General features: G+C 40.2%; 1 protein-coding gene across 6 annotated transcripts in view; it reads left to right on the top strand.

Moving 5' to 3' along the window:
- FRY (FRY microtubule binding protein) overlaps window positions 1–19,208 on the top strand; it is a 441,344-nt gene that overhangs the window by 307,312 nt on the left and 114,824 nt on the right. For all 6 annotated transcript variants that reach the window (XM_081045758.1, XM_081045755.1, XM_081045754.1 and 3 more), the window contains 9 exons: window positions 6,027–6,285; window positions 8,383–8,565; window positions 10,497–10,583; window positions 12,712–12,971; window positions 13,373–13,562; window positions 14,172–14,296; window positions 16,389–16,446; window positions 17,637–17,728; window positions 18,010–18,182. In XM_081045758.1, coding sequence (XP_080901884.1) covers window positions 6,027–6,285; window positions 8,383–8,565; window positions 10,497–10,583; window positions 12,712–12,971; window positions 13,373–13,562; window positions 14,172–14,296; window positions 16,389–16,446; window positions 17,637–17,728; window positions 18,010–18,182 — 1,427 coding nt within the window. The remainder of the gene's footprint in view (window positions 1–6,026; window positions 6,286–8,382; window positions 8,566–10,496; window positions 10,584–12,711; window positions 12,972–13,372; window positions 13,563–14,171; window positions 14,297–16,388; window positions 16,447–17,636; window positions 17,729–18,009; window positions 18,183–19,208) is intronic.

Raw genomic sequence — 19,208 nt, 5'->3', positions numbered from 1 at the left:
GAGGGCATTGTAACCAGGGGATAGGTAGCTCCAAAGAGGAGGGGTTGCTGAGTGAGCAGGATGGATGTCACAGTGAGGGATTAGGGACCTGGAGCGGTCTCCACAGCCAGTGAACCACCAGAGGAAGCAGCTAGCATCTGAGAGATTTGGAGGAAGGATTAAAATGTGAGTCATTTGGAAACCCGGAATTGTGCATGCCTGCTTTGCCATTCTACTAACTGTATTATCTAGACCAATAATTTAACCCCATCTTTCTCCTTTGTAAAACTGGAATAATACCGCCTGTCTCATAAGACTGTTGAGAGAGCTAAGTGATACAGACATATGTTCCTTTGGTTAATCCGAGAAGAAATGTGGCAGCAGGGAACAGACAGCTGCCCATTCACTTGGAGCAGGACAGTTCACTTATTTCTGTGAATTTCTGATTAGCGATGATGATGTACACTGAGACCTTTGAAGTACTCCATTTTTAAACGTCATGCAGTGTTCTGGTAATGTCTCTAACACTGTTATGCTGTAAATCTGCGTGGAAGGCTCTTACCTCTGGAATCACCTTGCTAGCCTGTGTACTGACGCCTGGATCTTTGGACCAGGGGCCAGGCATATTGGGAGGGAACTGTGTTGGACTCAGTTGAATATCAGTGCTGTTTATAGGGCATCGTGTTTGTTATTATCTTTATTCTTACAAAGCCTAAACAATGGGTACTGTCCTTAGGAGGGGAAAGAACAAATATTCTTAAGAGTTCACCTCTTAGAGTAAAACCAAAAAATAGCTGGACTTACGTGGGAAGCCAGCGGCCATTTCCTCAAGGGAATGATCTTAACCTGTGAAAAACTGGGCCCTGTCAGATCTCCTCGAGAGGGTCAGAGGACAAAAGTAAAGAAAGTCAAGGGCAATAAATGTGGGTTTCAAGTCTTCAGTCACTTTATCTCCCTCACAGTCCAATTGCGTTTGGATCATGAGTCAGTACACAGTCTAGTCTGAGACGTGAGACCTTCCATTTCATACTCTTTATGGCCACATCCATGATGCATATTTACTGGAGAAAAACTTGGCTTTCTTCACATTTCACAAAGTAAGACCAAACTCATGCCAGCTCCCTGTCCCTTCCATCTCAGTTCCCTGGATAAGGGGTTTCAAGGGTGTGTCCCACATACATGCCCAGCATTTCAGGTAATGGCTCAATACCACAGACACTCTAACCTTAGACTTATACGAGCAGGTTTAGCATGACAATGGTGTGTGGAATGAAACTTGCAAACCACTTCCTCCACACTACGAAATTTCTCATGTTAAACGTATCGTTCAGCCCACTCGTAATGGCTGAGTATGGGGAATTTTTTTATTCAGGCTCCATGGAAGCTACACAGGCTTTTCTGGTGTCGTGATAGGATCCCTGGGAGCACTTCCTTCCTGCTCTCTGCAGAGCTTGCCTTCCTCGGCCATCTAAGTCCTCCAGGAATTCTCCACAACGTGGGGGCACCTACTTTGCTTCTTGGCAGTCGCCATCTTTCTTAAGTCTCCTTCTCTGTCTGTTGACCATAGAAAGGACCTTTTCCTTCAGTCTCCAGGCTCCTGTCCTTGGTCACTCCGTGACCAAGCATTATATATGCACTAAGGATATACTATATATGCAGCATTATCTATGCAATAGGATTTGCTGTTCAATATTTACCCTTCCCTTTCAAAAATTTGCCATATGGTTTCTAGAAATAATGCATATAAGTCACTTATCACAGTGCGTAGGACACAGGAAGTACTCAGCAAATGCTAGCTATTATTACGCATCCTTACATTCGAGTAACGTAGTATGCCATGATGTACAATGCATTTTTATACACATCGTGTTAGGAAAGCTGCGCACATATTAATTTCTGTTTTCAGACGAGGAGATTGAATTTCAGAAGAGTCAAGTTGGTTGCCCAAATTGACAGAATTTTTCCTGAAGCCAAATGGAAGTGACAAATCTCATTGGTTTTATGCAAAATGACAGCCAAACACATTTTCTTATCATTTGTGGCAGTTTATGAAGTAATGCATACACGATTCAACGATCTTCTGGAGTATCTGAAAAATATTTATCATTTACCATTTATCATTTGCTTTTCAATGTCTCTACAGTGGAAGGTGGCCCATTTTGAGTAGAACAATAAGAACAATAGTCTCTCAAACTCCTAGGACAGTTTTTTTTTTTATTGTAATTATAGTTATTTTGCAGTCAAGGACTTGACCTTTCTTTTCTATTTGGGTTTCTCGCTATGATGGTCCAGCAGGGACTTGGGGAACTACCCTCTGTTCAGCCCCACTCCTCACTCACTAGACAAAGGACGTCACAGGACCTGCCAGCCTGTTGGCCAGCACCACGCTGCCTCCTATGCACCCTGCACAGTTGGGAAGACTGGACCTTCCCCATTCAACCCTGAGTCTATTCTTCCTCGTTACCCAGCTAATTTTTTCTTTTTTTATAGTAGTAAATCTCACGTATCTCACAAGATGATCTGTAATTATCTGGTTAAAATCTAACAAAAGTGAGAAAGATCTTGGAGTGGGGGGAATGGCAACCATATCTGACCCGCAGCTCTCCTCATACTTTTCCGGGAACAAACCCAGGGACCCGGGCACCCTCCTCCATTCTTCATGCCCTCTTCCCTCACCTGCAGCCACACACATTGCCGTGATGCATTATTTGAGACTGAGTAGTCTCAATTCCCTGACAGTCTGGACCTTTTTCTTCTACAAACGTTCCACTTTTATCCTCTGTTGGATCTTCTGTTCCAGAAGGTCATTTCCCTCCCTGGTCTTGTCCCTTCATCCTCCAGCAATATTTCTGAGCATTTACACGTGTCGACCACATTTACACCATCATCTCAGGAGCAGTGCCCCCCCCCCCAAAGAAGCAAAAGCTGGGGCATGTGGCACCCTGGGACTCTGAGTCCTTAAAGTGATCCTGCATTGTGGCTTTAAAGTGAAGACAGATTCTAGATTACAAATTATGAACGAGAGCAACGTTAGATGAAGAGTAAAATTAATCTCATGTGGAAAGCTGAAAGCATTGGCCCTACTTAAAATTTTCATTTAAATAGACATTGACATGGTTTTTATTTTGACTCTAAAGACAGATGCTGGCCAAGTTTCGTGACTACATTGGTTTGCTGGGGCTGCCGTAATCAAGTACCACAAACCAAGGGGCTTAAACAACAGAAATTTATCATCTCACAGTGTGGAGGCTGGATGTCCAAGACCAAGGTGTCAGCAGGGGTGATCCCTTCTGAGGCTGTGAGGGAGAATCCGGTCCAAACCTCTCTTGCTTCTGGTGGTTTCTGGCATTCTTGGGCATTCCTTGGCTTGTAGACATGTCACCCTGGTCACTGCCTTCATCTTCATGTGTCCATCTCCCTGTGTGCATGTCTATCCAAGTTTTCCCTTTTTGTAAGGACACCATCATGTTGGATTAGGGGTTGAACCTACACAGGCATGAGCTCATCGTAATTGAGCTAATTACATCTTCAATGACCCTATTTCCAAATAATGTCTTATTCTGAGGTTCTGTTGGTTTGGATTTCAACATATGAATTTGGGGGGGAGGAGTTGGAGACAATTCAATCCACAGCAGTGACCCACATTATTATCATCAGTTAACATTTACTGCCTGTTGTTCTGTCTTGAAAAGGTGATTTGTCACCCGCGGAAGCTTATTTTCTATTCAGGACCATAGACAGGTAAAATGCAGTAAGCAGAAGTAATAACCTTAAGATGGGAAAATGGCTTCAAGGGTTTTTCATGAACTAGTGTTTTCAAACCCTGGGCTGCAACGATGACTCAAAACTGCTTTCAGAGTGAAGAAATGTTTCCGCCTCATGGGTGGGTTTCAAGTGGGGGCTCCCTTTACCCCAGCCTCAAGCAGAGCAACTCAGATTTTATGTATTACGTATTAGAGCTTTACACACACACACAAATAATAAATATAGATTGAATACAAAGACAGGTTTGGAAATTCGTACCTCAGACAGTTCTTAACCGGAAGCAAGGTTAAAGGGCTTGGTTTTCTTTTAACAACTGTGATCTCCTTAAGAACTGTAGACTTAATTGGGTAAGTCTTCCCTGAGGAATTGGTGTAGATCTCCCTTCTCAACATCTTTGTGGAACTTTCCTTGCTTCGGGAACAGAAAATGTGTCTTCCCTGACTTTGTAGATATCTGTTTATTAACAAACTTTTGCCTGGTTATTTGGACCTGGTCAAATTTGGACCAATTGGTGTACTGTAGGCTTTAGAAAAAAGTATTTGCTTATCAAGTTTTTGAAATACTATCTATTCAAAACTGTGTAACTGTACCAGACTTGTTTTATTGAGAAAACTCTGGATTCAGGATTATAGAAGTCCTGAGTTGGAATCCTGAATTTTAAGGAAATCCCCTAACCACTATAAATCACAATTTCTCTTTCTTTTGGTTGGAAATCACATTACCCTGTTTGTGGGGGCCCCATTGACTGGCCACCTTCTTCTCTGACGCTGAACACTTCCAGGCTGCTGAGGCCTGGAAGCTCTCTCTCCTAAACATGTGAGACCTCCACCCATCCCCTTCCTTACTATTGCTCTGCCTCAGGTCAGGCCTCCCCCCTTGTTCCCAAAGTCACTACGCTGACCTCCTAGCTGGTCTCTGTCCTCAGTCTATTGCTTCTCCAAGGCATCCTCCTTGTTTCTGCCTAACTATTCTTTTTCTCAGATGTGAATGAATCCTGTTACTTCTGTAACTTTCAGGATGGAATTAATTTTCTTCTAATGGTGATAGCCAACTCTTACTCAGGGCTTACGGCATGCTCCATGTGGTGCTAAACACTACATGGATCCTCTCAGTGAGACTCACAACAGGTTTGTGAGATGCAAGGACGTTATTGTCCCCACTTTCCAAAAAAGGCTCTGAGGATTGGAGAGATTAGGTAACTAGCACAAGGTCACATGGCTAATGAGTGACAAAGGCAAGACACTGATCCAGGCACTCTGATTCCAGGGCACACACACTTAACCCCTTCCCTGCTGTACTGCCTCCCTGGGGGGCCCACAGACCCTTGTCCAAGCTGTCCCTGCTGCCTGTTCAGCACTGTCCCACACAGCACCCTGCCTGGTAGACACAGCCATGCTGAACTCCAAGTCCTGAGGGCTGTATGCAGTGGAGACGGTGCCAGGATCTTAGGATGGTCTCAAAAATACTTGTTTATTGAATAAATGAAGAAAAGAATGTATCAAGCATTATGTTAATAATAACGCCCTCATAGCAATGTTGAGATTTAATCTTATGATGTTCTACGTTAAACCACAAATACACCGATATTCTTCAGTTGACTGGCTCAGGTTTGCTCAGCCTTGGCACTACCAACATTTTGGGCCAGATAATTCTTGGTCGTTTTGGGCCAGATATTCTTGCACTGATAGGTTGTTTAGTAGCATCTCTGGCTTCTACCTGCTAAAGAGATGGCAGCAGTGCATTCCAATTTGTGGCGACCAACAGTGTCTATAGACATTACCAAATATCTCTTTGGAGCCAAACTGATTGAGGACACCTACCCTAACTTTTAGTTGTTCATTTTCACTGAGTCCTTTGCTTTCTCTAGTACTCAGTTTTCTCATCCTTAAAAGTAGTAGGATTTGATACTAATTTATTCTGTGGTCAATATTGTATTAAAAAGTATTTATATACATGTGGTATCTTGTGGTATCTTGTGCCATGTGGTATCTTGTATTGCATTCTGAAACAGAAAAGGGGCATTAGTGGAAAGCTGGTGAAATCTGAATTAAAATCTGTAGTTTAGTTAATTGCATTGTACCAGTATTAATTTCTTAGTGTGATAAGAGTGCCGTGGTTATATAAGATGTTAGTGTTAGGAGTGCTGAAGGAAGACTATGATAACGTATTAGAGGGGCGACCCATTTTCAGACACAAGTAAAAGCAGAGCCCTATAGATGTTCCTTCACAGATCTGGAAAAAACGTTTGTAAGGTAAATGACTTCACTGCCTTTCATTCACAGGCTCTCTATTCACATGGATGATGAACTGCGCCATATTGCACAAAATTCCCTTCAAGGTTTGCTGGTTGACTTCCCGGACTGGAGGGAAGATGTTCTCTTTGGCTTCACCACCTTCCTGCTCCGGGAAGTAAATGACATGCATCACACCCTCCTGGACTCCTCCCTGAAGTTGCTGCTCCAGCTGCTCACCCAGTGGAAATTGGTCATACAGACTCAAGGAAAAGTCTACGAACAAGCCAACAAAATCAGAAATGCAGAGGTCATTTCCACACTCTTCCCACCAATATATATTCTTTTACATAGCACGTATATAAATAAGTTGCAGCCCAGAGCACCTTGGGAGTTCTTACTTCTGGCTCCTTTCTCCCGAGTGATGGCCCTTAGATTGTCCATCTGCCTAAATTGTGACCCAGAAATTCAGGGTGTGATATGCCACATCAGATTAGATTTGTTAACAGTAACAAGGCTATTTAGAAAGTCAAAATTGGTTTTTTCAGAGAATTATGATTATAAATGTACTTTTAAGAGCAAATGACTGTAGGCCAGGGAGATAGAGCTGGATGTGGATATGGATATGGTATGGGTATGGAAATGGATATAAAAGTTAGCTTCCCACCAGGGTTTTCTTTTCATAGTCAGCAACTTATTGATTGCATTATCTAGTATCCACAGAGAAGGCGGTGCAGTCTTGTGGTTTCTTTATTCTTTCACACCTCAGTCCTGCACCATAACACATCATGATAACATTTTGAAGAGCAGGTTGAGGAGGAGGGTTGTCAAAGGAGAGCCAGGTCAGGGGTGGTGTGGCATTGCTAATGAGCAGATGGAGAAAGGGGTCTGGCTGGAGAAGAGCATACCTGAGAATCCAAGGAATGTGGAGGCTTAGGGAAGTATAATTGCATTTGGAGAACAGCTACAATGCCAGATGGGCTGACCTCAGTGATGAGGTCAAGGTCGTTCTCTTTCCTTATGTTCTACATGTGCCAAAAGATGATAGGTCGAAAAGCAAGGTGTTTTTCTTTTTTCAATTTTGCTTTTTTTAGTATTAGTTTCAGGTATACGAAACAACATAATGATTAGATATTTATACCCCTCACAAAGTGATAACTCCCCCACGAAGTCTTCTACCTCTCTGACATCATACATAGCTGTTACAGTTCCGTTGACTGTATTCCCTATGCTATACTTTACATTCTGTGACCATATATACGTAGGGTGCCAAAAAAGTGTATACACATTTTAAGAAAGGAAAAACTATATTAAAATTGTAAACTCAATATATACCGATAACAAAAGATGAATACAAGTCACGTTTGACTTCTGCAATTACAAGAGGTGTTCAAAGTGGTTACCGTCAGCATCCAGACACTTCTGATTACAGCAAACTACTGCTTAAGCAACATTGACCAAAGTGTCCACTTGTATGCATTTTTTGGCACCCCTGGTGTGTATGTATATAATATATATATAATACACATATATATTTAATTATAGTTGACATTAAATATTATTCTACTTCAGCTTCAAAACAAGACAAAAAAACTTCACATCCAGTTATACAGGAATGGTTTATAATACATCCATTAAAAATTATAAAAAAAATGTTTAATCATGTAACGTGATACATGTAAAACATAAAATTTTATGTATATACCATGATTTCAATTATATATGTTATGCATATTTGTAAGTTTAGAAAAGAATGTGCAATATGAAAAGTTATGTCGGGGTGACTAGACATTAAATACTTTTTCTTTAAAAAAAAGAAAACCAAGGGTTACTTACGCTTGTAAAAGGAAAACTGGAATGACGGTGAAATCTACCCTGTTGTCTGGCTTGCTTTTGTTTTAGACTCACTTGCTTGTGGTTTGGGAACGTTCAGAACCCATTTCATAAATAAAGGTGCAAAACCTAGATTAGAATCTAACACAAAAACAAGTGAGCAAGTCTGATTAGAAAGTAAATGTTTGAAAATTCAGTTTAATAGAATCCAAAAGATTGTACAGTTAAGTAAAAACAAATCAGGCCACTTTGATTGAATATATAGTGTAATTCAAAATGGTAGGGATGGAAGCAGTTTTGTTTTTATTAATGTAAATAGCCTTTGAAAAGTTATTCCTTATTACAGGTAACAGATGGTTGATGGTATTCCAAAGTAACAATTGATCTAAAAACAAAAAGGAATCTATGACATTTCATGAACAATAATGAACTCATAGACATGTCTGGATCTAAACCATTGTAATTTATTTTAGTACCACAAGGTCAAATGTGTCCAAAGATGTCCATGTAAGAATAGTTTCTTTTTCTACTGTTATTTTTCTGAATATAGAATGTTGTTCTTATTGTGTGACAGCTAATCCCAAATGGTTCCAGCCACCGAATGCAGTCGGAACGGGGTCCCCACTGCAGCGTCCTCCATGCCGTGGAAGGCTTTGCTCTGGTTTTGCTCTGCAGTTTCCAGGTGGCCACACGCAAACTGTCTGTTTTAATACTCAAGGAAATTCGAGCTTTATTTCTTGCCCTGGGTCAGCCTGAGGTATGGATTATTCTTCTATATTTTCCAATTCATTTCTTTCAACACTTTTGAAGTTTAGATTTAAAACCATAAATAATGCATCACCGTTTCATGTAGTGTCATGTCACACATGATGTCAACAAATAATTTTTGATTCATGGTGGGCTTTTAATTATGCACTCTTGATCACCAAGAATAAGTTGTGTATTCTGAGAGCAATAGAAAAGCCTACTCCTGATTCTCCAAGTGGTGGTGCTTGTGAAGAAGTGAAGAATTTCATGATTAGGTTATAGATCATTTGCCTTCATAATCTGCATACATCTAATTAAGCAGATATTATTATACTTACATTAGAGAATGAACTTGAGGAAATAATGCATCCCATTGAAAATGTTCGAGGTACCAAGCAGTCTGGCTAACAGGAAGTTGTTTAATCTTTACAATGCAGAACAATGGTATCACAAGGAAACGTTTCCCCTTGAGACAGGAGAAGTAAGCACATGAGTAAACGTCATCAACCCCGGCCTACCTCCCACACTCGGCCAAGTGCAGTACAGCCTTTCCAGGTGTTCAGGCTCCTCCCCTGATGGCATAGGTGGCTGGACCCTAGGCATGAGTTATGGAAAAAGCGACAGCTTTTTGTGTCACATACTTCTTTGGAAGAATGCTACCTTCCGTTTTCTTGTTTTGAATCACTGATCCTGGTTTTATGATCCTCAGAGTGGTTATTATCTTTAAAAAAAAAAAACACATTCAAATCCATCTCAGTCCTTTCTATTCCCATTTCTTGAGATGGCTTTCTGATATATTTTAGGACCACATGTCTGGTGTCTGGCAAATGGAACTCTGAGACGTGCTCTATTTTGGTAAACCACGATTAAGTCTGTAATTATGATAGGAATGATGATTGTTACCGCAGGTGTGCCAGGCAATGTATAAGTGCTCTACACATATTATCTCATTTAACCCTCACAATAACCTAAGAAGTATTGTTATTACCCCCAGTGTACAGATATTGAGACTGAGGTTTAGGGAGGTGAAAAGCCCTCCCAAAATCAACAGCTAGAATGTGACACAGCCAGAATTGAAAGCCAGATATAGATGTCTGTAAGGCCCCACACTCTTAACTGCCAGTCCAGCAGACTACTAGCAACATTTCTCACGTGTCTTTGACCAGCCCAACTTTTCTGAAACCATTCTCATTCTCGTTGTGAACCCATTCTCATACTTGAATAAGGACATTTCAAGGCTTTGCTATAAGGCTTCTAAGTAAACAATTTTATGTTTTTTATATGATAGCTTCTCTATAATAAAGGACAGCAAGCATATGCATATTCATATTTATATTCTTTATGCATTATATTCTATATGTTCTACTCATGTAGAAGGATTTCCTGTAAGATACTCTCTCTTGTGCCCTTTCTTATTTGTTTCTTTTACCAAATAGCTGTACTCAACATAGATACCACAGAGTGTGGTCTGTCTCCAGGGCAGTTTCTTTGGGACTAAAATTCAGTCACAGTCGACGATTTATCAGTTATGTTAGTGAATCAGTGATCTCCATAAGTAGCAGTTTAGTGGTCTGGCAGAGCAAATGCTTCTGGGATTTCCGTTCCTTAAAATGAACAACAACATGCACACTTCAGTGAATAACGTCGGCCCTGGTCTTTAGATTCTCGCACACACATGAGTTTCTGAAATTCTGGAACATGCCTTTTCAATGCCATGTGAAATGGGAGCTCTAATTATCTTCCCCTGAAACTTGAAAGACTCAACTCATAAGCATAGGGAGATTTATCCAGTCCCTTTCGCCATCTTGGCAGTCACTTTTCTGTGAGAAAACCCTTATCACTCTCTTGCAGGCTGTCCTGCTTCGTGTGCTAGACAAAGGCGGCGGGCAGGGTGGGAAGGATTTATTTTCCCATGGAGAGTAACCACCTCCCTTTGTACAGGACGACGACAGGCCTATGATTGATGTCATGGATCAGCTAAGTTCTTCCATTCTCGAAAGTTTTATTCATGTCGCCGTTTCAGACTCAGTAAGTACACACTTGATCCTGACTGCTAATGGTTCTTAAGCATAAGCTCTGGACATATCTGCAAAAAGAGAGACAAAGACAAATGATGTGGAAGAATTCGGGGGTTTTATGTCACATTAATAAACTGATACAAAAGTACTTAGGAAAACAAGGCGAGTGTTTCGCATACTGCCTTAGGAGAAATTCCGATAAATTTCAAACAAAATTTGAACCTTAGAAATATAGATAATCTTTTGAAAACTGCAATTTCAAGAAGAATTGCTCAGGCTTCTTTAAGAAAATTAGCTCATTTATTATAGTTAGCACGGTCTGTAACTTATATTTACAAGAACTTTACAGTTTGCAAAGTGCTGTCTCATTTATCATCTTTTCAACCTCATAGGTATTGAAATTAAAAGACGTTAAGTGGTGTGGGACCATTGTCACACAGAAGGAAGTGTTAGGGTTGAACTTGACCCTAACTGGACTCTGACTCTGGTAGAGCTTTATCTGCTACACAAATATATTCTTCCTTATTAAGAGCATATTGGCAGCTTTCCGTTTTCTGAACAAGAAGAAGAGAAATTGAAATGGATGTTAGTTATCTGTTTTTTTAAAAAAGTCAATACAGTAATGGAAGTTGGATTAATTTCAGCTGCTTAGCTGAGGGGAGGCCGGGCACATCGGCCTGCTTGCAGAATCCACACTGTGATGCCCCTTATAGGTGTACTCATGTCACACAACTGTAACTGAATACAAACATAACTGACAAATAGCTGTAAGTGAAGACAAAACCTAAAGACATTCATGAGCTTTTTGTGGACTTTTCTAACTGAAATTGAACACAGATCCCTATTTTTGCTATGGCTGCAGTAATAATGATAATTACTGAAATATTAGCCAGGCAGTACAGACCTACTTCTTCCTTTAGAAATGCAAATTGTTTTAACATGGAGTGGAAGAGTCAAGTTTAATTGTCTTAGACACATATCTTATTTCCTGGACGGTTCTCTTTCCTCATGGGATTTTGTTCTGTGTTTATCAGAGTCAGAAGCTTGAGCCCCAGGGGTAACAAGGTCAGTAACTGTGCACATGGGAAGGTGCACACAGAGAGGAAAAGAGGAAAGGAGGAAAGGAAAGCAGTGCCTGTTTTGTGCCAAGTGTTCTTACTATATCCCATAACACGTGTCTTCATGTAAAGATGAAGTGAGAGCAGCGTTGTTGTTCCCAAGTCATAAACGAAGCATCTGGGATGTCCAGGGACTTTCGCAAGTGACAGGCTTTGGGCAGAGCCTCAGCTGGAATCTCATCTCTGAGGCTCTGAAAGCAAGTTGTGCCCTTTACAGCCCATTAACCACTGAGGCCACTCTGACCCACGGGAATGCCGAGACCCAGCAGAGAAAATGGATTACTTTAAATGCCTAACAAATATAAAAGCGATTTTCTCTCCCAGCAAAACAGCTAGATCATTTGAAATTTGGTCTTCCCTAAACTTTGATATTCTGGACTTAAAAGAAAATGATATATAAGAACTTAAGTGACATAGAAAGATGGATGGATGGATGGATATCTTTCAAAGGTTTTAGAATGTATTATTTTGGCTTGATATCGTAGGACAAGAATAAGTAGGTATCTCACCTTAAAAATCATCATTCAAATGCCCTTCCTAAAAGGGACTGCACTCAGCCATCTCCCAAAGTCAGAGGGAAGGTATTTCCCTAGTAATACCAAGTAACACTAAATAAGATCATGGCTAAAAGTATAAATAAATAAACTAATTATAGGGATTAAAAAAACACTAATGAATCTCAGAGAGTAATCACTTCAGATTTTTAAAATGGCAACTCCATGGTCGAGTTTGAATGAACTGATGTCATGTAGTCAAATACTCGGTGAACGGCTTCTGTGTACTAACACACGTGCCATGTGACATTAAAGCTGGACGAGGTGTGACCCCTGTCCTTAACCTCTGTGCTTTGGCTGCTTACTCAGAAACAGGCATGAACATAAACCGAGATCCTGTATGATGGGGGTCGGTGGGAGATTCAGAGTCACAGTTTGGCCCATGGCAGAGGTGGCCAGGGAAAGCCGTGATGAGGACATGTAATTTCCAACTTACTGGTGACTCATTGCCCACGTGCACCTATAGGCCACCTTGCCGCTGACCCACAGCGTGGATCTGCAGTGGCTGGTGGAGTGGAACGCGGTCCTGGTCAACAGCCATTACGATGTGAAGAGCCCATCCCATGTCTGGATATTCGCACAGTCCGTCAAAGACCCCTGGGTGCTGTGCCTGTTCAGTTTCCTGCGGCAGGAGAATTTGCCCAAGCACTGCCCCACGGCCCTCAGCTACGCCTGGCCCTACGCCTTCACACGGCTGCAGTCCGTCATGCCTCTGGTGGACCCCAAGTAAGGAAGGACCTGTGTGTGTGCCTCTGTGCCATTTATTTCACTATTTGCCCTCTTATGTTTTCTTGTCATATGAGACAGTGGGATATTATGTAATCCTCTCCAGTTTCTGAACTGCCTGATACAGAATTCTTAACCCTGACTAAAAACCAGGTCCAGAGATCTTGGCTAGAGCTAGTTGGGTTTTTCTCCTTAATAATCAACGATTGAGTTCAGAATCTCAGGCTTTATTGGTGAAAAGGATCTTAAAGTTCTGTTCATATGATTCCCATCCGGTTGTGACCTTCCCTGTCCGATAGCTGTCCGACTCTATTTGGGTGCTTCAGAGGACCTTTATTCCAGAAGGGATAATTAAACTCCAGAACTTAGCTTCACTCTTATTTCTAACTCCGTATGTCTAGTAGCCCAATCAATGCCAAGAAAACCAGCACTGCCAGCAGCGGCGACAACTATGTTACCTTGTGGAGAAATTACCTGATCCTTTGCTTTGGAGTTGCAAAGCCCAGTATCATGAGCCCAGGACACTTAAGAGCTTCCACACCAGAAATTATGGCCACCACGCCTGACGGTACCGTGAGCTACGATAACAAGGTGACGTGACATGCTTCAGAAGAATTCTTCTGTAAGGTTTTTTTTTAGCTTGTTTGTCTAGAGTTCACAGTGCAGATCGCACTGTGCCTGCCATCTGGAGTATATGGGATCAGATTTTCATCCTACACATTTGTAAATTCCGTTGAGTGTTTATGTGAATAATTTATTATTCCTCCCTGACAAGTGGGCAGTGGAAAATAGAGAAGTGAGAGAACTTGCTTAAGGCCATAGAGTGACTTGCTTTTCTTAGTGCTCTGAGGTTTGGTCGTGTCCTCCGTGACACGTCACTCACTTCTCACCAAGTGTTTGCCTTTAAACTATGCCTCAGTTAACTTATCTCATTAAAGATGGTTTTGTAGATATGGGATTTTTTATTGTTTAAAGAAGACTAGTATAATGAAAGTGTTCTTTAGAATTTGTGTGCCAGGTGGAAAATGCATTCATTGCACTGTATTAAAATGTATGGGTTGTGTTGTTTTTCCTGAAATGATGGCAGTGCCCTGGGATGTGGTTCAGAACTTTGAAACTGTTATAATGCATCCTTGTTTGATTAAAGGAAATATCCATTGTCATGTGACCTCTTTTTCACTTCTAACCAACTTGTTTCAGGCCATAGGCACTCCATCGGTGGGAGTTCTGTTAAAGCAGTTGGTGCCTTTGATGAGACTAGAGGGCATTGAGATCACAGAGTCCTTAGTTTTAGGATTTGGAAGAACAAATTCCCTTGTTTTCAGGTATGGTCGTCTTCATGAGTTGTTGTAAATTCGTACGTATGCGCTGCTGTCATAATCCCTGTTTCTAACGCAAGTGCCTGCAGAGTGTAGGCGTGGCGCTCTTCCCTTCTGTCCTCTGGGTGATGGGCATGAAACAAGCATTGCTTGCAGCTGCCTCGCCTTTGTTTAATTTTCATCATTGTCACTTTGATGTCACCGCTCCTGTTTTATCTCACTTGCAAGCTTTGTTTTACATAACTGTAAATGAAGATATACAGTGTCAGTGCCCAGGTAATCAGACTAATCTGAGGCTCAAACATCTAAATCAGGGGTGTCTGCTCATCAGCCATTTATGCAACAGGCTCTCAGAGATTAAGCACCGATAGAACTCTTTCAGGTGTGATGGTTTCTCTAGCGGATTTTTCTATAATGTGCCTAGCTAGACCCATCACATCTCACTTTCTGGGTCCCTTACTCATTTCAGATCTTTAGTCAACTAACCATTCCACCCCAGGAGGTGTCAGCGCCTTTTGAAAGAGTCACCATAAGCCATTAGTTAGTTTGGGCTATATCTGATGGCTTTAGCTAAGCAGGAAAGCCTATAGGGACAAATAAAATCTTACTGTTTCTCATGCAGACACAGAAGGGAAAGCTCCAAGCATCTGTGAAAAAACCTATTGAAAACTAAAGATTAATGAGATATCTTAAAGGCAACTGAAAAAGATCAGTTACATTATTCAAGTGAAGAATCAGATGTTATCCTTAAAAAAGTACTTGTGTGTTCTGACTACTTGAGAGCCAGTTAACCAGAGCTTTACTACTTTTTAATTAGTGAAGACAAAGCTTCATATACAAATACTACAAGGAGATAGAAACAATTTCTGGAATTTTCAAACATTCTTCCCCAAAGAACTAGAGGCTCTTTTGCAAATCTCACCCTGTCAGTAGTTCTCCGGGAAATGACTTATGCAACTTCCTAGCCCTGTAGATCTGGGCCTCAGTTCCCTCCCCCGTAAAATTGCTATAATCAATAAAAATAAAGTGTATCTCTCCAATAAAAAGAAAAATTGGTATAATTATAGAATCTATCTCATAGATTTATTAAGAGGAAGAAATATGAAAGTATCAATGTAAACAGTAAATATTCAGGAAATGGTTGCTGTTAGTTAGAGGAGACCATTAATATTATTTCCAGGTCTTTGATGAAGAAATTCTAGCACATGTGCTGGAGAAATCTGAAATGGACATAGACTTTCTATCTCCCAGTGCACAATGCCACAGAGTTTACATTCCTGTCCTTGCACTTCCCTGGAGAGTGATTTCTAGTAACACAAAATATCTGACCAAAAAATACATGGTTTTCAGACATTGGCGAAGACTGTAGACAAAATATGTACCAACAGGCTAGATCTCATCGTTTTGTTTGGGAGATAATGGGGACGGGGGAAATACATACATGTAATATGAGATATGTACGAGTACTCATAGGATCAAACTTTTATTCTTACTGCACAAGAGAAAAGGTTTTGATGAGAACCTCATTACAGAAGTAGGACTTGCCATATTTGCATTTGTCAGAGCTCAAATAAAGGACTTTATCTCTGAGATTCCAAAGACTCCATTTTAGAATAAACTGTAAGTCAGTCCCCTGAGCAGACCCCAGAGGCAGTGCCACAGTAAATTCACCTTCTCTTGTGCTCTGATCAGACTGAAAATTTCTTCTGTGCAGCAACTCACTTTTATTTATCTTCAGTCCCATGACCTATAGTAAAGTGCTTTGAATTCAGAAAGTACTTGCAAAATATTGTTTAATTGTCCAGGTAGGGTTTTGTCATAGAGGTTTCCAGAACATTAAATCTAAATCAAGTCAATGCTTACCTTTGTACCGAGCCAAAATTATACCGTAGCCTTGGGATTAAGACCAATAATACAAAATATAGGCCAGTACCTGCCTCCAGTTTACCAAGTGACTCGAAAATGAAAGGGCCAGAGGAGATTTCGATATGAGAAGCAAAGTAATAGAAGTAAATGATTTAGCGTCGAATGGATATATTTGGTGGCAAGTTTGGTGTCAATAATAATGAATTTCAAAGCTGACATTTTTCCTCCGTAGAGAACTGGTAGAAGAACTTCATCCGTTAATGAAAGAAGCTCTGGAACGGAGACCAGAGGTGAGATTTAGAATTTAAATAATTAATGCCTTGGTTTATTTGGACAATGGTGTGAATTTAAATCTTACCCAGTGGTTTCCCCTAAAGAATACAAATACCCTAATGTGCTTTTAACATAGAATCTTAGCATTTTCTCTGCGACGTTCATCTGTAGTCGAATGACATTCCCATGCCACTGACTGCGGCATTCATTTTTACCCCACGAGCTCAGTGTTCCAGAAAGGAAGTTTAGAAAAGCAGATGTACATTTTTTTATGTTTTTGTGTTTTTCAAGAATGAATAGCAATAGGAAATTTTAATGTTTTAAAATAATCATTGATTTTAATAAAATGTAGCACCTTAACTGTATTTACTTAAAAATAATATAAATACCATAATTATTTTCTGTGGATTTTTGACACATTTTGGTGAACAAACTTGAAATCAATTAGCGCAGTGAAAAGGTTAATATTTTAACTTATTTTCATCATTTTTCAGTATTTGAGTATTTAGTATAATATGGTTCCTACTTTAAAAGATTTTAGTTTCTAAACTTATGAAAGCAAAACAACCTAAATACTCATATATATGTTGAGATACTACATTCTTTTGCAGGGGGAGAGGGGGTTGAGTTCATTGAATTTTGGGTTTTAGTTCATTAGTTTGTTTTTTACAAGGATTTGGAGGGTCAAGAATATTGTTTGTTTTGTTGGGCATATTGAAGCATTTTCCTCAACATTATCTTTCCCTAAATGAACTCTGAAAACTTATAATGTATCAGAATAAAAAAGATAAGACTAAAGAAGAAGTTTCCCATGTATTGTAGTAGCTAAGACACCAGAATAACAGAACTTGAACAGTTTGAGTAAGAATGTGTGAGCTCGTGACCAGAATTGGAGGGAGTGTCAGAGTCCACGCTCCCTCTTAACTCACTTCAGATGGTCCAGTCTTTCTACAGACGCCAAGAGCATCTAAAAAATGAGGCTTGTTCGGAATATTTCCGCCTTATAAATATTTATCGACCCAATGATGGTCTTTCTCTTACAGCCTGCAATAGCAAGCATCTTCTCTAAGAATTAGCAAGAAAGAAAATACATTTTGTCTTTTCTACTTAGGAAATTGCAAAGGACTAGATTAGGCCTCCCTTTAATCCAGCAAAGTTCTTATTGATTTGCCCATGTCTGTAAGTGGTGTTACCTCTTTCTGCGCAGAACAAAAAACGCCGAGAACGGCGGGACTTGTTAAGACTCCAACTACTCCGAATTTTTGAACTTCTGGCTGATGCTGGCGTCATAAGTGACAGGTAGGGTGAAAAATCCCGAGTTGATCTCTGCTCATCAAACTGGCCTTCTTGTCTCTTTTCTTATTTTCTTTCTTTCTTTTTTTAAATATATTACCTTTAACTTTTACTCAGAAAAGTCCAAAAAAGCTTGTATAGGTTTTTTTCATATTCTACATATACTGCATATTGGTCAAGAACAAATTTGGTTGTGAGTTCTGATAGTGAATCTTATTTTCCATGAAGCACATGCCACTTGGACACAAAGGCAAAGCATCTAAAAGTTTCCTTTTCTTTCATTCCAGCACAAATGGAGCCTTAGAACGGGACACGTTAGCCCTTGGAGCTTTGTTCTTAGAATATGTGGATCTGACCCGCATGCTGCTAGAAGCTGAAAATGATAAAGAAGTTGAAATCCTTAAAGATATCCGGGCACATTTTAGTGCCATGGTCGCCAACCTGATTCAGTGCGTCCCAGGTACAGTGATGTGTCACCACAGGTTACCTGTAGGCTTGAAAAACCATTTGTTCCCCAAGACAGTGTTTGCCTCTGACCCTCCTGGCCTGTGTGTGGGTCTGCGATGGGCTCATTTATTTGTCTGGAAATACTTGGAAATGCACATGAGAACAGATTGTGGAAATTCAGCACAGAGCTGGAAAGGAAACCATGGGAATTCGCTTTGGCTTTGTGTTTGTCATTATTTCTATTCTTTGTTTTGGTTCCCATCTGAAAAATATCAACCTATGTGATTTCCACAGAAAGGAAGGAGATCAAAGGGAACGTTTCACAGACGCTTCACTTTTTCATTCTTGTGCTAATCTGTGAACATGTTTTCAAGTCTGTTTTGTCTTATATAAGTATTGCTACCCCAGCTCTTTTTCTCATTTCCATTTGCGTGAAATATCTTTGTCCATCCCTTTGGTTTCAGTCTGTATGTGTCTTCCATTGGAAGTGGGTCCCTTGTAGGCAGTGTACGTCCAGGTCTTGTTTTTTCCATCCACTCAGCCACCCAATGACTTCTTTTTTTTTTAATTTTTTTTTGTTTGTTTAGGTGTAGTTTATTGGTTTTCTCACCCTATGTCTTTTGATTGGAGCATTTAGTCCATATAGATTTAAAGTAACTATTGATAGGTATGTAATTATTGCCACTTTTTTGTTGTTTTCTGACCACTTTTGTTCTTTTCTGTTCCTTTCTTATTCTCTTACTCTCTTATATGATGGTGATTTTTTTGTAATGTTGTGTTTGGCTTCCTTTCTGTTTATTTCTTGTACATCGTATAGATTTTTGATTTGTGGTTACCATGTGCTTCATATATACCAAGCTATGTTTATAGCAGTCACTAGGTTAGTGGTCGCTTAAGTTCAAGTACATTCTAAAATTACTATAATTTTTACTGTCTCCATATTTGTTTTTGTCGTTTTTCACCTCTTTTGTGAAATCTGTGAACATGTAATCTCAACAGTATTCCTGCTCTTAACTGTATCTAATCAACACATTATATA

Source organism: Rhinolophus hipposideros (assembly GCF_964194185.1).
Source record: "Rhinolophus hipposideros genome assembly, chromosome: 4".
NCBI classification, from domain to species: domain Eukaryota; kingdom Metazoa; phylum Chordata; class Mammalia; order Chiroptera; family Rhinolophidae; genus Rhinolophus; species Rhinolophus hipposideros.
This window is presented reverse-complemented; position numbering and strand designations above follow the sequence as displayed.